Here is a 16,311-nt window from a genome sequence, read left to right on the forward strand (position 1 = left end):
AATTGTTGTAGAAATGAGCCAGCGATGGCCTTTGCATATTGGCCCTTTGTTGCTTGCTTCTTAAATCAGGCTGAGACTCATTAGCTCAAAAGCCCAGGATGCCAAACTGAAGTGTTTTCACATCCAGTTGTTGTAAATATATCCCCAACAGGTAGATTTTTTTTTCTGCCATTTTATGTCTTCCTGCTTTGTACACCTTGGGAAACTGCACCCAACATCTGCCAGCTATAGATAAGAAAAATCTTGTAGTTATATAAACTGCAGCCTGATGCTCTTCAGAGCCCTCTGACCCAGCAGCTTCCTACCATGCTGTGAAGTGATGTTATCTAAACACACAGCATCTCCCTCCCATTCTTGGGAGCGCCTTTGTCCTCCTGCATTCTGGATGGTGGTCCCCTGTGCTTCTATAAGGCCTTATCCTGTGAGAACTGCTCTTTTTGCAACGCTGTCCAAGTGGTGTCCAAATAGAAGCTTTTGTGTGCTACTGCCACCTATGGTCTTATCTTTTTCCTTGATCAGCCAAGGAAATTGGAATTCTCCAATTCATTATATAAATGTATTATGCTATGCATCCACCATTATAGTATCATACAATATAATTTCACCATCATAAAAATGTCCTGTGCTTCACCTGTTCATCTTCCCCTGAAACCTGGCCAATTACTGCTCTTTTTACTCTCTATAGGTCTGACTCAGAATGTCGTACAGTTGGATTCATACAGTATGTGCCCTTTTCAAACTGACTTATTTCACTTAGTAATATGTATTTAATCTTCCCACATGTCTTTTAATAGCTTCATAACTCATTTATTTCTATCACTGAGTAATAGTTCATTGTATGGACTTACCATAGTTTGTTTATCCATTCTCTTACTGAAGCACATATTGACTGCTTCCAATTTTAACAAGTATTAGAAAAAGTTCTTTAAGCATTTGTATGCAAGTTTTCATTGGATGTGGTTTTCAACTAATTTCGGTTTACTTAGGATCACAATTTCTAGATTCTATAGTAATCTTACATTTAGCTTTGTAAGAAATTATCAAACTGTCTTCCAAAGTTCCTACACCATTTTGCACTCCCACCAGCAATGAATGAGAGTTCTTGTTCCTCACATCCGTGTTTGTGTTTTGGATTTCAGCCATTCTTATAATAGGTTTAGGTTAGTATCTCATTGTTTCAATTTGCAATTCCTAAATTATGTATGATTTTGAGCATTTTGATATCTTAATTTGCCATCTATGTATCTTCTTTGATAAAGTGTTCAGAATTTTGTCTATTTTTAATTGTGTTGTTTGTTTTTCTGCTGTTAATTTTTACATTCTGCACACAAGTCCTTCATAAGCTATGTCTTTTGCAATTTTTTTCAGTCTGTAGCTTGTCTTTTTCTTCTCTTAACAAAAGCTTTTGCAGAGCAGACATTTTTAATTTTAATGAATCAAAATTTGAAAATAATTAATATTTGATCCGTTGTACCTTTTCTATACACTCTTGATCAGTTTGAAATTCAATTTACTGACTTATTTTTATGTTGTGCTTCTCAGGTGTTTCTTCTTCTCACAGTGTCTGAGTCCTATGTTTGCCTAGTCAGAGTTCTCCAGACCACACATCAAGATTATAACAACAACTTTCTAACCCATGTAAAATGATTTCTTATATAAAAATTGAGATTAAAATCTGACATCATTTTTTTAAATACCTAGGTTTTTTTAATTTATTAAGTAATCAATCTTTCTTCAGATACCCCAGATGTTATCTTTGTCATAAACCAAATTCCTCTAAGGATTTGCATCTCCAAACTCTGTCCCATTGAACTTTCTTCTCATGGGTTAATTACAGAACTTTTATAAAAAAGATAGTATTTATATAACTAAATATCTTGTAGAGTTTTTCTCTGCTCAGTGTTTTTTTAATATAATTTTTCTATAAAAAGTTTACAAATGTATTTTCTTTTTTGAAGTATTTCAAAGGTATTTTTATTTACATGATCTCAAATTGTTATATCAAGTTATGTGTGCTGTATTGTTGATTTTAACATAAAATGTTATTTCCCATTATGCCTTTGAAAGTTTTTCTTTCTTTTTCTTTATTTTCTCTAAGATTGTTGTGAAAATTTGAGAAAATATGTATTATACAACCTTAAGAATATATCAATTATATGTCTAGTTAGATATGAAAACTGGTATGGAATAACAATGAAATGATTTTACCTTGCATTATTATTATTATTTTAAAATAGATATAAAGGTAAATGTGACAATTAGCTTGTAATCACTCTATATGTGATATTTTGCCTGTTACATATGCATTTAAAACACTCAAAATAGGCCGGGCGCGGTGGCTCAAGCCTGTAATCCCAGCACTTTGGGAGGCCGAGACGGGTGGATCACGAGGTCAGGAGATCGAGACCATCCTGGCTAACACGGTGAAACCCCGTCTCTACTAAAAAATACAAAAAACTAGCCGGGCGAGATGGCGGGCGCCTGTAGTCCCAGCTACTTGGGAGGCTGAGGCAGGAGAATGGCGTGAACCCGGGAGGCGGAGCTTGCAGTGAGCTGAGATCCGGCCACTGCACTCCAGCCTGGGCGGCAGAGCGAGACTCCGCCTCAAAAAAAAAAAAAACACTCAAAATAATCAATGTTTTAAATATGTAATTGGAGTTTAATTGATTGAGGCACTAAAATTTGCAGAGTCTGCAAAATATCTCAAGCACTGATCTTAGGAGCAGTGTAGGGAGGGTCAGAATGTTGTAGCCTCCAGCTGCATGACTGTTTAACCTTAATTTCTAATCTTGTGACTAATGTTAGTCCTACAGAGGCAATCTAGTCCCCAGGCAAGAAGGAGACCTGCTTTGAGAAAGGACTGTTATCATCTTACTTTTAAACTATAAACTATAAAGAAGTTTCTCCCAAAGCTAGCTCAGCCTATGTCCAGGAATAAACAAGAACAACTTGGGGGTTAGAAGAAAGATGGAGGCAGTTATGTTAGATGTCTTTCACTGACTCAGTCATAATGAGTCTTTCACTGACTCAGTCAAAAACGGTTTCACTTTCCTCAATGAGTGGGGCAAGGGACCAAAATGGAGAGTCTGAAATGTCCCCTCTTCTCACACCTTATTGTAGTCAGGGACTAAATATCAACTTTGAGAGTTTCTGAGCCTCAACAATGAAAGAACATCTGTTACAGCCAAGTGGCATCATAAGCAGAAAATGACAAATGAAACATCCTAACCTGTGGACATTTGCAGGGGCAGGTGCTGATAGTTTAAGACATCTTGCTGGTAAAATCCGAGAAAACAGAGAGATGCAATGTGTTAAGCACAGTACTTCCATAATAAGAGATTGCATAGAATAAGAGAGGTCAAATTAAACATAGAATGTGTGAGAATTTTCCGGAATTTAAGAAAGACAAGAATCATCCAATTCAAGAAGCAGTATGAAAGAGCAGAAAAAGACAAATGCATTCATACATGGATTCATTATAGTTAAAATGGAGTAAATTTTAAGAACTGTCTGAAAGTATGTTTAGAGTAAATGAAATAATAGAATGAAGAAGAGCAATTATTATACTGGTGGTAGTAATTTTTTTTTATTTTAACAGAAATGAAAATCATACAGCAACAATGGAAACCATTTTTCATATTTCTTTTTTTGGAGACAGAGTCTCACTCTGTAGCCCAGGCTGGAGTGCCATGGCGAGATCTCGGCTCACTGCAACTTCTGCCTCCTGAGTTCAAGCGATTCTTCTGCCTCAGCCTCCTGAGTAGCTGGGATTAAAGGCCTGTGCCACCAAGCCCGGCTAATTTTTGTATTTTTTAGTAGAGATGGGTTTCACCACGTTGGTCATGCTGGTCTTGAACTCCTGACCTCTTTGATCCACCTGCCTCGGCCTCCCAAAGTGCTGGGATTGCAGGCGTGAGCCACTGCCTCTGGCCCATATTCCTTAAAGGAAATAATTTCATGAATTTCCATTCAAACAAAGTGCAAAGTAAAGGTGTTTTCAAGGAAAAGTGAAAACAAAAGAATTTACTTTCAGTAAGATGTGTGTGGGGGGGGGTGTGGGTGTGTCTATATGTGTGTGTGATATAATAATTCAAATGAAAATTTTGTCTCAGTCCACCTCTCACCCTTTGGTTGCTGTCTCCCTTCCCAGAGCAATTCACAGTGAATAGCTTAGAGAGGCCAGTCTTGGCTGCACTGGGTGGGAAAGTTGAGCTCAGTTGCCAGCTGTCTCCACCACAAAGCGCAGAACACATGGAGATACGCTGGTTCCGGAGTCACTACACACGACCTGTTTACCTGTATAAGGAGGGTAAAGACCTGTATGGAGAAACTATCTCCAAGTATGTGGAGCGGACAAAGCTCCTCAAAGAAGCCATTGGAGAAGGTAAAGTGACCCTCAGGATCCTTAATGTCAGTGCTGATGATGACGGGCAGTACCACTGCTTCTTCAAAGATGGAGATGTCTATGAAGAGGCCATCGCAGAAGTGAAGGTCACAGGTAAGGATGGATCCCTGTGAGGTTTCTATGCATCCAAGATTCTCAACCTGTATGAGGCTGAGTATTAGGAAAATTCTCACTATTTCTATTTTTCTCTTATATGGTCTGGTTAACGGTCAAATTCATGAGTTTAGTGTTTGAATTGGAAGGAGTGGAGGATCAAGAATGAGAATTATGCCTGTGCAGACATCAAAACTATCAGTAAATACTGTCTGCTTTTTTACGTCTACATATTTTGTTAGATTGCTACAAAATTAACAGAATCCTTTTAAAATTCGTTATAATCCTTCTAGCTATTTCTGGCAACACTTTAGTAAAACCTGACTTTTGAAAGTACCTGAATCTTTACAATAGACTCCTTAATGGTAATTCTTATTCTGATTTCTCCCTGAATCAATTCACTGATTACCTAGTTACAGATTGACTTTTCTAAATGTGTTTCAAAAAGCTTTCACCCACTATCTTCAAAGTTCTACAATATATATACTATATAGGTGTTATTTGCAAATACAAAGCATTTAAGCAAATCACCTCACACTTGAAGTATTCTGAATGACAGAAATGGAGGGGAGATGGAGGACTTGAAGCAAACCAAGGGCTTCACAAATGTCAGGACACATGTGGAGGGATACAGGGCACTCACACTTAACATCTTTACTGGATATTATGTGACACTCAATTCTGTAGTCTACAGCTGAGCTATCCAATATGATATATATTAGCCACATGTGGCCATTTAAATTCATATGAAAATTAAATAAAATTAAGCATTCAGTTTTTCAGTCTCAATGGCCACATTTCAGGTGTTTAGTCATCTCATGTGGCAAGCAGCTACTGTGTTAGAGGGCACACATATTTCCATCATTGCAGAAAATCTTATTAGACAGAGCTACTCTAGAGTCACGGTTTAAATCTCTGTTCATTCTTTCTTTGCCCACATATTAGGCAAGACTTATGTCCCAGGTAAATCCTGAAAATTTCTTTTTTCTTGTCTATTTTCTCTAAAGACTTATCTATTTTCTCTAAAGTGGTATGTATCATATTTTGAAAACAGTAATGTATTACTTATTTTTAAGTAAAGCATATTGGATGTAAAAATACCTATTGTATGCAAAATACATAAAAGTTAAAGTTTTAATTAAAGTTGCAAATGTGCATTTATAATGTTGTTTATTATTTGTAATTTGTTTTGGTGGCTCAGAAGTGGCTAATGGTGAAGATAAAAGAAAAAACATTAAGCCATAAATTCTGAGGACCGAGATCTTGATTTTTTTTGTATATCATAATCCAAGGACCTAGTCGAGTGATGCGAATTTAGTTAATAGCCCACATTTTGAGTGAAAGAATAAATGAAAAAACAGGCATTTTCTCACCTCACTTACTTTGGACTACGTTGTTAATATATTTATCACAACACTTCAGTGTGGCTTATCCCTGTTCCTTTTTGAATGGCTTGTCATGACAATCAGCCCCATAGAGTTTAGCTATCAATATCTAAGGACACAGGGATGAAAGGGGGCAGGAAGTCTTTTCCCCTCTGTTCTCTGTTCTCTTCTCTTCCCCTAAATATAGTTTCTCCCTTTTTGTTTTCCAACCAGCTACAAGTTTAGAAATACAAATTCTTATTCATCCTCCGAATACCAAAGGTCTTTTAGTGGAGTGTAATTCAGAAGATTGGTTCCCACAGCCTCAAATGGAATGGAGAGACAGCAGAGGAGAGATCATTCCACCTTCATCAAAATCCCATTCGCAGGATAGAAACAAATTGTTCAACATGAAGATGAGCCTTCTCCTTAGAGACAGCTCCCATGGCAACATCACTTGCTACCTTCGAAACCCTGTAACTGGTCAAGAGGAAAGGGCAAGCATTGTCTTATCAGGTGTGATCTGCGTGTTTGTTCTTCAAATGATGGCCATTGCCATAAAATCTGTAAATTAAAGAGGAAAAAATCATATGCATACTTTCTTCCCTTGGTTTCCAAGACATTACTTTCTCTTGGTTTTATTAATTGTCTTCTTGCTTGTTTTGTTTCTGATTCTTTTTGTTACAGTCTTTTTCTTTTCACTCTGTCTTCTTGCTATTCAGGTTCCCAGTACATAGTTTTTGTTTTGTTTTTTAACTTCTATTTTAAGTTTAGGGGTACATGTTGAGGTTTGTTATATAGGTAAACTTATGCCATGGAGGTTTGTCATACAGATTATTTTGTCACCCAAGTATTAAGCCTAGTGCCCCTTAATTATTTTTCTTGTTCTCTCGCTCTTCCGACCCTCCACTCTCCAACAGGCCCCAGTGTGTGTTGTTCCCCTCTACGTGTCCCTGTGTTCTTATCATTTAGCTCCCGCTCATAAGTGAGAACATGCAATATTTGGTTTTCTGTTTCCCAGATTTAGTTTTTTGAGCCTTTCTTCTGATGTGAGTTCATTCTGTCTCAAGACCTTGAATACCATCAGTGTGACTGTGGCTCCTCCAATAGTATCTCCTGCCCAGACCTCTCTCCAAACTCTGTTTTCATCTTCAAACTCAACATCTCAACATAGAAGTCTAATAAATATCCTGAACCAAATACATCATAAAATTAACTCCTGATTACCTGCCAATTTGCTTAATTAATGTCTTTCCAGTCACAGTTTTTGTTTTTTTGAGACAGAGTTTCGCTCTGTCACCCAGGCTGGAGTGCAATGGCACGATCTCGGCTCACTGCAACCTCAACTTCCTGGGTTCAAGCGATTCTTCTGCCTCAGCCTCCTGAGTAGCTGGGATTACAGGTGTGTGCCACCACGCCTGGCTCATTTTTATATTTTTAGTAGAGATGGGGTTTCACCATTTTAATCAGGCTGGTCTCCAACTCCTGACCTCGTGATCAGCCCCCCTCAGCCTCCCAAAGTGCAGGGATTACAGGTATGAGCCACCATGCCTGACCAGACCAATCACACCTTATATTTTCAGTTTTTCAGAATAAAATTATTGAATTCATCCTTGACACCAATTTTTCTCTCATATTCTGCATCACATCTAACAAGAAATATTGTTAGCTCTACCTTTAAAATACATCCAGCATCTCATCACTTCTCACCAACTTGCTACTGCTATCCAAGTCTGAGACACCATCACCCATGGTCTAAACTTTGGTAAGAGCATCCTAAATGTCCTCTTATTTCTACTGTTGTCTACTATGGTACATCCTCATCATATAAATAGGAACCCTCTGTTCAAGACCCTGCAATTTCTCCCGCTTGTTTTTCACAGTAAAATGCCCTTCAATGTCCTGCATTATCTCTGCCCCATTACCTATGTGACCTCATATCCCAACACCCTCCTTTGTCCACTCTACTGTAGTCACACAGACCTCCTTCCTGTTCCCAAACCGACCAGACATGCTCCTGCCTTGGAGGCTTAGCTCTAGTTGGTCCCTCTTCCTAGAATACTTTAACTTCCCCTACGTCCTTCCAGTCTCTGCTCAACTCAACTTCCCTAATAAAGAGTAACTTGACAAACCAGCTTGAAAAAAATGCCACCTGCCCCCAAATTACTTGATTCTTTCTCTCCGTACCTTACTTAATTTTTCTTTTTTCCATATTATTTTCACCATTTAGCCCATCATACAACTTACTTATTATGTTTATTGTCTTTCTCTCCTTACCTTACTTAATTTTTCTTTTTTCCATATTATTTTCACCATTTAGCCCATCATACAACTTACTTATTATGTTTATTGTCACTTATCTGTCTCCCTCTAAAACCTGAAGATAGAAATCTTTGTTGGTTTTATACACTGATACACTCCAAGTGCTTCAAATATTGCACAGCACATAGGAGGAATGCAATAAATAATTGATGCTTAAATGACTGAAATACAGTGTCTTGTAAACTGTCAAGTAAATATGAATGTGCTAGTGTTTGTGTATGTCCATGAAATTAATGTGAGAGCCACATGCTGAGAGGGATATTATCACTTACATGAATGACTCCCCTAACAATTTTAGCAATTTACTACATTCAAACATTTTTGCATTTATTTTCTCGTTTGATTTTCCAGAAAAAAAGCTTCATATTATGGTTGTGTCAGAAACAGCAATACGAACAGTTACAGGGGATAAAGGAGGACTAAACTACATACCTTCCTTCCCCCCAGTTCATAGCAGGATATATATGAATAAAACAAAGAAAGGAAAAGTAAGGGCCAGGGGAAGTCCTGCTGATTTATTTACAACTTTAGTGAAAAATGTTTTTTAAAAGTATATGCACTTAAAAAATGATGATTTAAAAGAATTATAATGAGCACAAACTTTGAACATGAGTTACAGTCCTGGGAATAGAGACATCTCAGGGAGATTTTATCCCTATTCGCTAAATGTCAGAAAGCACGGAAGAGGCCAGGTGCCATGGCTCGTGCCTGTAATCCCAGCACTTTGAAAGGTCTAGCGGGTAGGATACCTTGAGCTCAGGAGTTTGAAACCAGCCTAGGCAACGTAGCAAGACTTTGTCTCTATGAGAAATTAAAAAGTAAAACATTAGTTGGGCATGATGGCATGTGCCTGTAGTCTCAGATACTCAGGAGGCTGATGTGAGAGGATCATTTGAGCCAGGGAGGTTGAGGATGCAATGAGCAGTGACTGCAACACTGAGAGCCAGCTTTGGCGATATAGTGAGATTCCATCACAAACAAAAAACATGGAACAGCAGCCTTCACTCACCTTTCCTCCATCTTCAAACTAACTCACATTCAGCTCTGCCCTACTCCAGATCCTATCCCATTTTTCACGTGTTCAATTATAATTCCCAAATTGGACTTGGTTTATATTCAAAGGTGATAGGTACTAAATAGAAACATGCTTTGGATGAATCATCATTTCTAGTTTAGTGGGTTCAAGTTTCCTAAGTGGTAAGATTTGTGACTCCCTATTTCAGATAAACTATTTCCATGGGATTCTGTCTGGATACTGATTCTGGTTGCAATCTTGGCTGTTCTGCTATTCTTCATTATGATGCCCAGTGTTGAGCTACAGCAAAGAGAGCAACGTAAGTTAGCTTAAAGGATGAGAGATGCTAATGGGGGTGGGGAAGCTAAAGCTGCATGACCCATAATTCTCAGGTCTGTCTGTCTCAGGAAGTTCTGAACTCTGGGATGTATGTTATACATATGCTTTCCACTCATTCCCTGATCCTATATACTGTTCTCTTTTGCTGCTGGAGCTGTTGACAATGCTGTTATCTGAAAGTGTGATATTTTTGTATCTCAACCAAGTTGAAACCCATTTTCCTTTATGGTGACAGATTTTCAAACAGCCTGGGAAAGCTTTTTAGCATTTAACACCTAACAAAATTTGCACCTATTTCTCACTTGAATTCTTAAAGGGGCCAATGACCCTTCAGGGCATAAAATAAAGTTTTAACTGCACAGCATCAGGAAAATATACCACATAGGGAGAGTTACACTAGCTGCAACACCAGGTAGTTTACTTTTGCTGAAACAAAATGTTTTCATTCATTGTCAACTATGGTGTTGGGGGCGGGGATTGGGGGAACTTGCACGATAAGCAAGAAAATTTAAGAGAAAAAAATAGCTGTTCATGATTTGGGGTTACGCTCAATTTAAGAAGCTTCAGACTCACAGATCTTTTCCAGCAGAGCTCTGTGTTTGAAGAGTAGAGTCTCCTGTGGCCTCCTCCTGCTTTTCACCAGGCCCCTGGTCCTCTTCCCATCATAGGTAGTTCTGCTGTCAGTGAAGGATTTGAGTCTTGGTCCTGCTGCACGTCTCTCCACTTCTTGGATTTTCCCTTTACATTTCCAGCTGCTCTTCTGGCCTGAACTCTGTTATCTGACCCTCAGAACTGCCATTTTCTACCACTGTGGTTGGGGAAGACACCACTCCACCAGAAAGCCACCAGTTCCCAACATTCACCCCTGCCAGCTGCTGTTCTGCAAAATAAACTGTATTGTAGCTTCTATCGGCTCATTTACACTATCCAAGCTTTTAGAGATTTGTTTTTTCTAATATTCCTACTTCAATACATTTTTTAATGCTTGTCCTTGTTTAATACTGACCTGCTTCTGTGTATCTTACATTTTATTGAACATTCTAAGGTCACATGTGTAACAACTGACATTTCCCAGATAGCTCTTCAGAGATTAGTAGTCAGGAGCATCTCTAAATTGACCTTTGCCAAACTGAGTGTGCCCAGTTATTCAACTGTTTCTCATGGGTATAATTTGAGTTTCTGAAAATCTCTTTGACTTTATTTAAAAGGTGTTGGTGAATCAGTTGGAATAAATAATTTTTAAGGATGCAGAATTCGTTTTATAATAGCAATTATTACATCATCATTAGAGGCTAACATTTGTTGTATTTTTACTACTGAAAAACTCCACACCAACAGATTTACAGAAATTAGTGCATTTAACTTCCATAATACACTTTGAATTAAATTTTATTATGCCTCTAATTTCTATATTATGAAAATAAACACACCGAAGCTAACTATTGCACCTAAAATCACACAGCTTGTAATGGTAGGAAACAAGATCAATTATAAGCCACATGGACACTTGTATTCCATATTTTAACCACTAAGTTCCAGTGTACCTATAACACTCCAGTGGTGGAATGGCATCACCTGTGGTAATAAGCACCACATCATAGACTATTTTATGGACAGACTAAATAGCCAAATGATGTTGCTGTTACATGTGCTAAAGAAGATTTTTAATATTATTTTGTTGAAAACACTTTTACTCATGAGATTCATATATCCAAAGCTCATATGATCTTTTAGGCAGTTCACAGGTCTCCAGAGCTATTGTACTCCCAGCCTCGTTCAAGCCCAGGTAAAATGATAACAATCGGAACGTAACTCCAGCTAGTGCTCTAATGAAGCCCATTCATTGACGGACTAGATGGAGAGAAAGAAGGATTTGTTTTCCTCCAGACCTGTTTAGCCTCAACCCAAACCTCTCCCATCTTAAAAACAGCCATTTTTCTTGCCTCTGTCACTCACAGCTCTCCGATCTTTAGACCTAAGCCTTAACCCAAATCTAAATGAATTCAGGGGGGTGGCATCAAAACATACCTCTTGATTTCTTGACACATTGTGCCCCAATATAAAGTGCCTCCATGCCAATAACTAATAATTACAATATCTCTTCTTCTTCAGGTAGGTGCTGTGACTGGAATTCTCCCTGCCTGATAGGCATTGGGATAGTCTTCTCTTCAGTGTGTGTAATCACTGGACTCACTATTACTTTGCATCACAGAAACAGAGGTACGTGGATTAAAAGGATGGGAACTTGCTGAAAGTATCTCCTTTTCTAAATGTCCATTCTCTGGCAAGACATTTAGCCAAAAAGCAATGATACTTGTTTGAAGTACTGGAACAGTACATACTTGGACCTCATGTCCTGGGATTTGGAATCCAACCTCCTAAAGTTTGTGAGCTTAATGCTACAAACTCCTGATACTTCTGCTCCTAGGAAAAGAAAATATTTCTTTTAGTTGATAGCTTTATTTTTGTCAAACATCGGACATCACATGATCAAATAAATTATGCTGATTTTTACCATACTTTTAGTCTCGAAGGGATAATAATTCAGTATATCGTAAACGTTTTAGGTCATAGGTATTTTTTCAGATATCCAATGTAAATCAAAAGACACTCTTCTCAAAATTATTCACATGTTGACACACAGTTTGCTAAATTTCATGGTCTGCATCGACACCTGAAACTGATTCTTTTCCTTTTTGGTAAAATGGAAATGGTAATTTTGAAAATGTTGTGATAGCTGAACTCAACATCACTGACATGTGCCCTCAGCTTTATCTTTGAAGTCCCTGTGGAAATGACATATGCAAGGCAATAATCAGTCAAAGTCATTCTTCTTCATAAGCTGGAGCTATAGCCAAAACTCACAAGTTATAAAGTAGGGCTGGACTCTTCAGAGGATTTTTTTCAATAATTTACTCCTGTGAAATGAAGACACAAATGGCCTTAAACCAAATTAAGGTTAAAGTGTTTTTTATATTTTACTCCAAAAATGTCCATACCTCAGCCAGTGAATAACGACTATAGACTAAATAGCACATCCACCTTTACCAGAAGAAAAGGAGCAAAGTGATTTGATATTAGTTAAATCAAATCAAATTAGATATTAGTGATTTGATATATATTACATGTGCTAAGAATTTTGTACAGATTAGTATATTCAATCTTTAGTGAAAGAGATATTACAGGTGACAAATTCTGGTACAGAAGGAAGCTAAATATCTTATCCAAGATGACCTAACTAAATAATGGCAGAGCCAGGATCCCAACTCAGGCACTTACATGCCTTCACCGTGTGTTTCAAAAATATTAGTATACTGTTTTAAGGGAAAACAGAAAGGAAAAAATATTGTAAATGCATCATGAAATTGAGAGGTAATGTATTCTAGATTCAAGTCATTGTCAATATATGTTTTAAAGATATTTTCTTCCACTCTGTGGGATACATTCTCCCACAAAGTATTTTCAAAAACAGAAAATTTTATTATTTATTTTGGTAAAATCTACATAACATAAAATGTACTGTTTTAACCATTTTTAAGTGTACAGTTTGGACGCATTGAGTACATTCACATTGTTGTGCACCCATCACCACAATTCATCTGAGCTTTTTCATCTTCCCAAACTGAAATTCTGTACACATCAAACAATAATTCCCTATTTGCCCCTCTGTCAAAGCCCTGGCAACCCACATTCTACTTTTGGTCTCTATGATTTTCAGTACTCAAAGTTTCTCATCTAAGTGGAATTATAGAAATATTTGTCTTTTTATTACAGACTTGTTTCACTTAGTATAATGTCCTCAATGCTCATCCATACTATAGCACACTGAAGAATTCCATTCCTTTTTAGACTAATATTCCATTTTATGAATATAGCACATTTTGCTTCTCCATTTATCCATCAATTGGCATTTGTGTTGCTTTCATATCTTAGCTATTGTGTATAATCCTACTATAAATAGGAGTGTACAAATATCTCCACAAGCCCTTCCTTTTAATTCCTTTTGGGTATACACCCAAAGTGGAACAGATGGATCATATGGTAATCCTATTTTTATTTTTTTGAGGAACCATCATATGGTTTTCCCCAGTGGATGTACCCTTTTACATTCCTACTAAAAGTGCATGAGGGTTTTTTTTTTTTTTTTTTTTTGAGACAGAGTCTTGCTCTGTCACCCAGGCTGGAGTGCAGTGGCCGGATCTCAGCTCACTGCATGCTCTGCCTCCCGGGTTTACGCCATTCTCCTGCCTCAGCCTCCCAAGTAGCTGGGACTACAGGCGCCCGCCACCTCGCCCGGCTAGTTTTTTGTATTTTTTAGTAGAGACGGGGTTTCACCGTGTTAGCCAGGATGGTCTCGATCTCCTGACCTCGTGATCCACCTGTCTCGGCCTCCCAAAGTGCTGGGATTACAGGCTTGAGCCACCGCGCCCGGCCGAGGGTTTTAATTTCGTTACATATTTGCCAGCACTTGCATGTATGTATGTATGTGTATATATATTATATTGTGTAGAGGTAATTGGCCGGGTGCGGTGGCTCAAGCCTGTAATCCCAGCACTTTGGGAGGCCGAGACGGGCGGATCACGAGGTCAGGAGATCGAGACCATCCTGGCTAACGCGGTGAAACCCCGTCTCTACTAAAAAAAATACAAAAAAACTAGCTGGGCGAGGTGGCGGGCACCTGTAGTCCCAGCTACTCGGGAGGCTGAGGCAGGAGAATGGCGTAAACCCGGGAGGCGGAGCTTGTAGTGAGCTGAGATCCGGCCACTGCACTCCAGCCTGGGCGACAGAGCGAGACTCTGTCTCAAAAAAAAAAAAAAAAAATTCTAAAAGAAAACACAGGGGAAACACTTGACAATAGTCTAAGCAAATATTTTATGACTTTGACCTCAAAAGCACAGACAACTAAAATAGAAATAGGCAAATGGGAATATATTAAACTAAAAATCTCCCATGCCACAAAATAAATAATCAGCAGAAGAAAGAAAGAACCTGTTAAATGAGAGAAAATATTTGCCAACTATTCATCCAACAAGAGACTAATCCAGGATATACAAAAAACTGAAGCAACACATCAATTTTATTATTATTATTTCACTAAAAAGTGGGAAAAGTCATGGCTAGACAATTCTCTTTTCTTTCCCCCAGGTTAAATTTTATGTTAGATTTGGGAGTACATGCAAAGGTTTCCTACACGGATAAACACGTGTCACGGGGGTTTATTGTACATATATCATCATCCAGATATTAATGCCAGTACCTAATATCTTTTCTGCTCCTCTTCCTCCTCCCACCCTCCACACTCAAGTAGACCCCAGTATCTGTTGTTTCCTTCTTTGTGGTCATAAGTTCTTATCACATAGCTCCCAATTTATAAATGAAAACGTGGTATTTGATTTTCTGTTCCTCCATTAGTTTACTAAGGATAATGGCCTCAAGCTCAATTCATGTTCCTGCAAAGGACATAATCTCATTCATTTTTATGGCTGCACAGTATTCCGTGATGTATATGTATGACATTTTCTTTATCCAATCTGTCATTGATGGGCATTTAGGTTAATTCCATGTCTTTCCTATTATGAATGTGCAGAGACACATTCCTCTGCATGTGTCTTTATGGTAGAGTGATTTATATTCCTCTGGGTATATACCCAGTAATGGGATTTCTGAGTCTAATGGTAGTTCTTTTTTTTTAGCTCTTTGAGGAATCACCATACTGCTTTCCACAATGGTTGCACTAATTTACACTCCCGTCACTCCCACCAACAGTGTGTAAATGTTCCCTTTTCTCCACAACCTTGCCAGCATCTATTATTTTTTGGCTTTTTTATTATAGCCATTCTCTGGCTGGTGTGAGATGGTATCTCATTGTGATTTTGACTTGCATTTCTCTAAAAACTTAGTGATATTGAGCCTTTTTTTCATATGCTTGTTAGCTACATGTATGCTTCTTTTAAGAAGTAATGTCCTTTCCCGCTTTTTAATTGAGCTGTTTGTTTTTCTCTTGTAAATTTGTTTAAGTTCCTTACAGATACTGGATAGTAGACCTTTGTCAGATGCATGGTTTGCAAATATTTTCTTTCATTCTGTAAGTTGTCTTTTCACTCTGTTGATAGTTTCTTTTGCTGTGCAGGAGCTCCTAAGTTTAATTAAATCCTACTCTTCAATTATTGCTTTTGTTGCAATTGCTTTTGGTGTCTTTGTCATGAAATCTTTGCCTTCTCCAGTGTCCAGGATGGTAGTGCCTAGGTTGTCTTCTGGGGTTTTTATAATTTTTGGTTTTACATTTAAGTCTTTAATCTATCTTAAGTTGATGTTTGTATATGACATAAAGAAGGGGTCCAGCTTCAATCTTCTGCATATGGCTAGCCAGTTAGTCTAGCACCATTTATTGAATAGGGATTCTTTTCCTCATTGCTTGTTTTTATCAGTTTTATTGAAGATCAGATGATCATAGCATTATTTCTGGGCTATATTTCTGTTCTATTGGTCTATGTACCTGTTTTTATAGCAGTACTATGTTGTTTTGATTACTGTAGCCTTATAGTATAGTTTGATGTCAGGTAATATAATGCCTCCAGTTTTTTTCTTGTTACTTAGGATTGCCTTTGCCAATGGGCTTTTTTCTGTTCCATATGGATTTAAAAATATTTTTCTTCTTGCTCTGTGAGGAATAATGATGGTATTTTGGTGGAAATTGCATTGAATCTATAAATTGCATTGGGCAGTACAGCTATTTTAATGTTATGGATTCTTCCTATCCATGAGCATGGGAT

The 16,311-nt window shown here is 37.8% G+C and overlaps 1 protein-coding gene across 1 annotated transcript in view; it reads left to right on the forward strand.

Moving 5' to 3' along the window:
* The window catches only part of LOC117092621 (selection and upkeep of intraepithelial T-cells protein 1), a gene marked incomplete at its 3' end in the record, with an annotated part of 49,273 nt that overhangs the window by 4,156 nt on the left and 28,806 nt on the right, over positions 1–16,311 (forward strand). The window contains exons 3-7 of the mRNA XM_033226468.1: positions 686–721; positions 4,151–4,498; positions 6,097–6,378; positions 9,408–9,518; positions 11,651–11,758. Coding sequence (XP_033082359.1) covers positions 686–721; positions 4,151–4,498; positions 6,097–6,378; positions 9,408–9,518; positions 11,651–11,758 — 885 coding nt within the window. The remainder of the gene's footprint in view (positions 1–685; positions 722–4,150; positions 4,499–6,096; positions 6,379–9,407; positions 9,519–11,650; positions 11,759–16,311) is intronic.

This window comes from Trachypithecus francoisi, unplaced genomic scaffold (assembly GCF_009764315.1).
Source record: "Trachypithecus francoisi isolate TF-2019V2 unplaced genomic scaffold, Tfra_2.0 Lachesis_group12, whole genome shotgun sequence".
NCBI classification, from domain to species: domain Eukaryota; kingdom Metazoa; phylum Chordata; class Mammalia; order Primates; family Cercopithecidae; genus Trachypithecus; species Trachypithecus francoisi.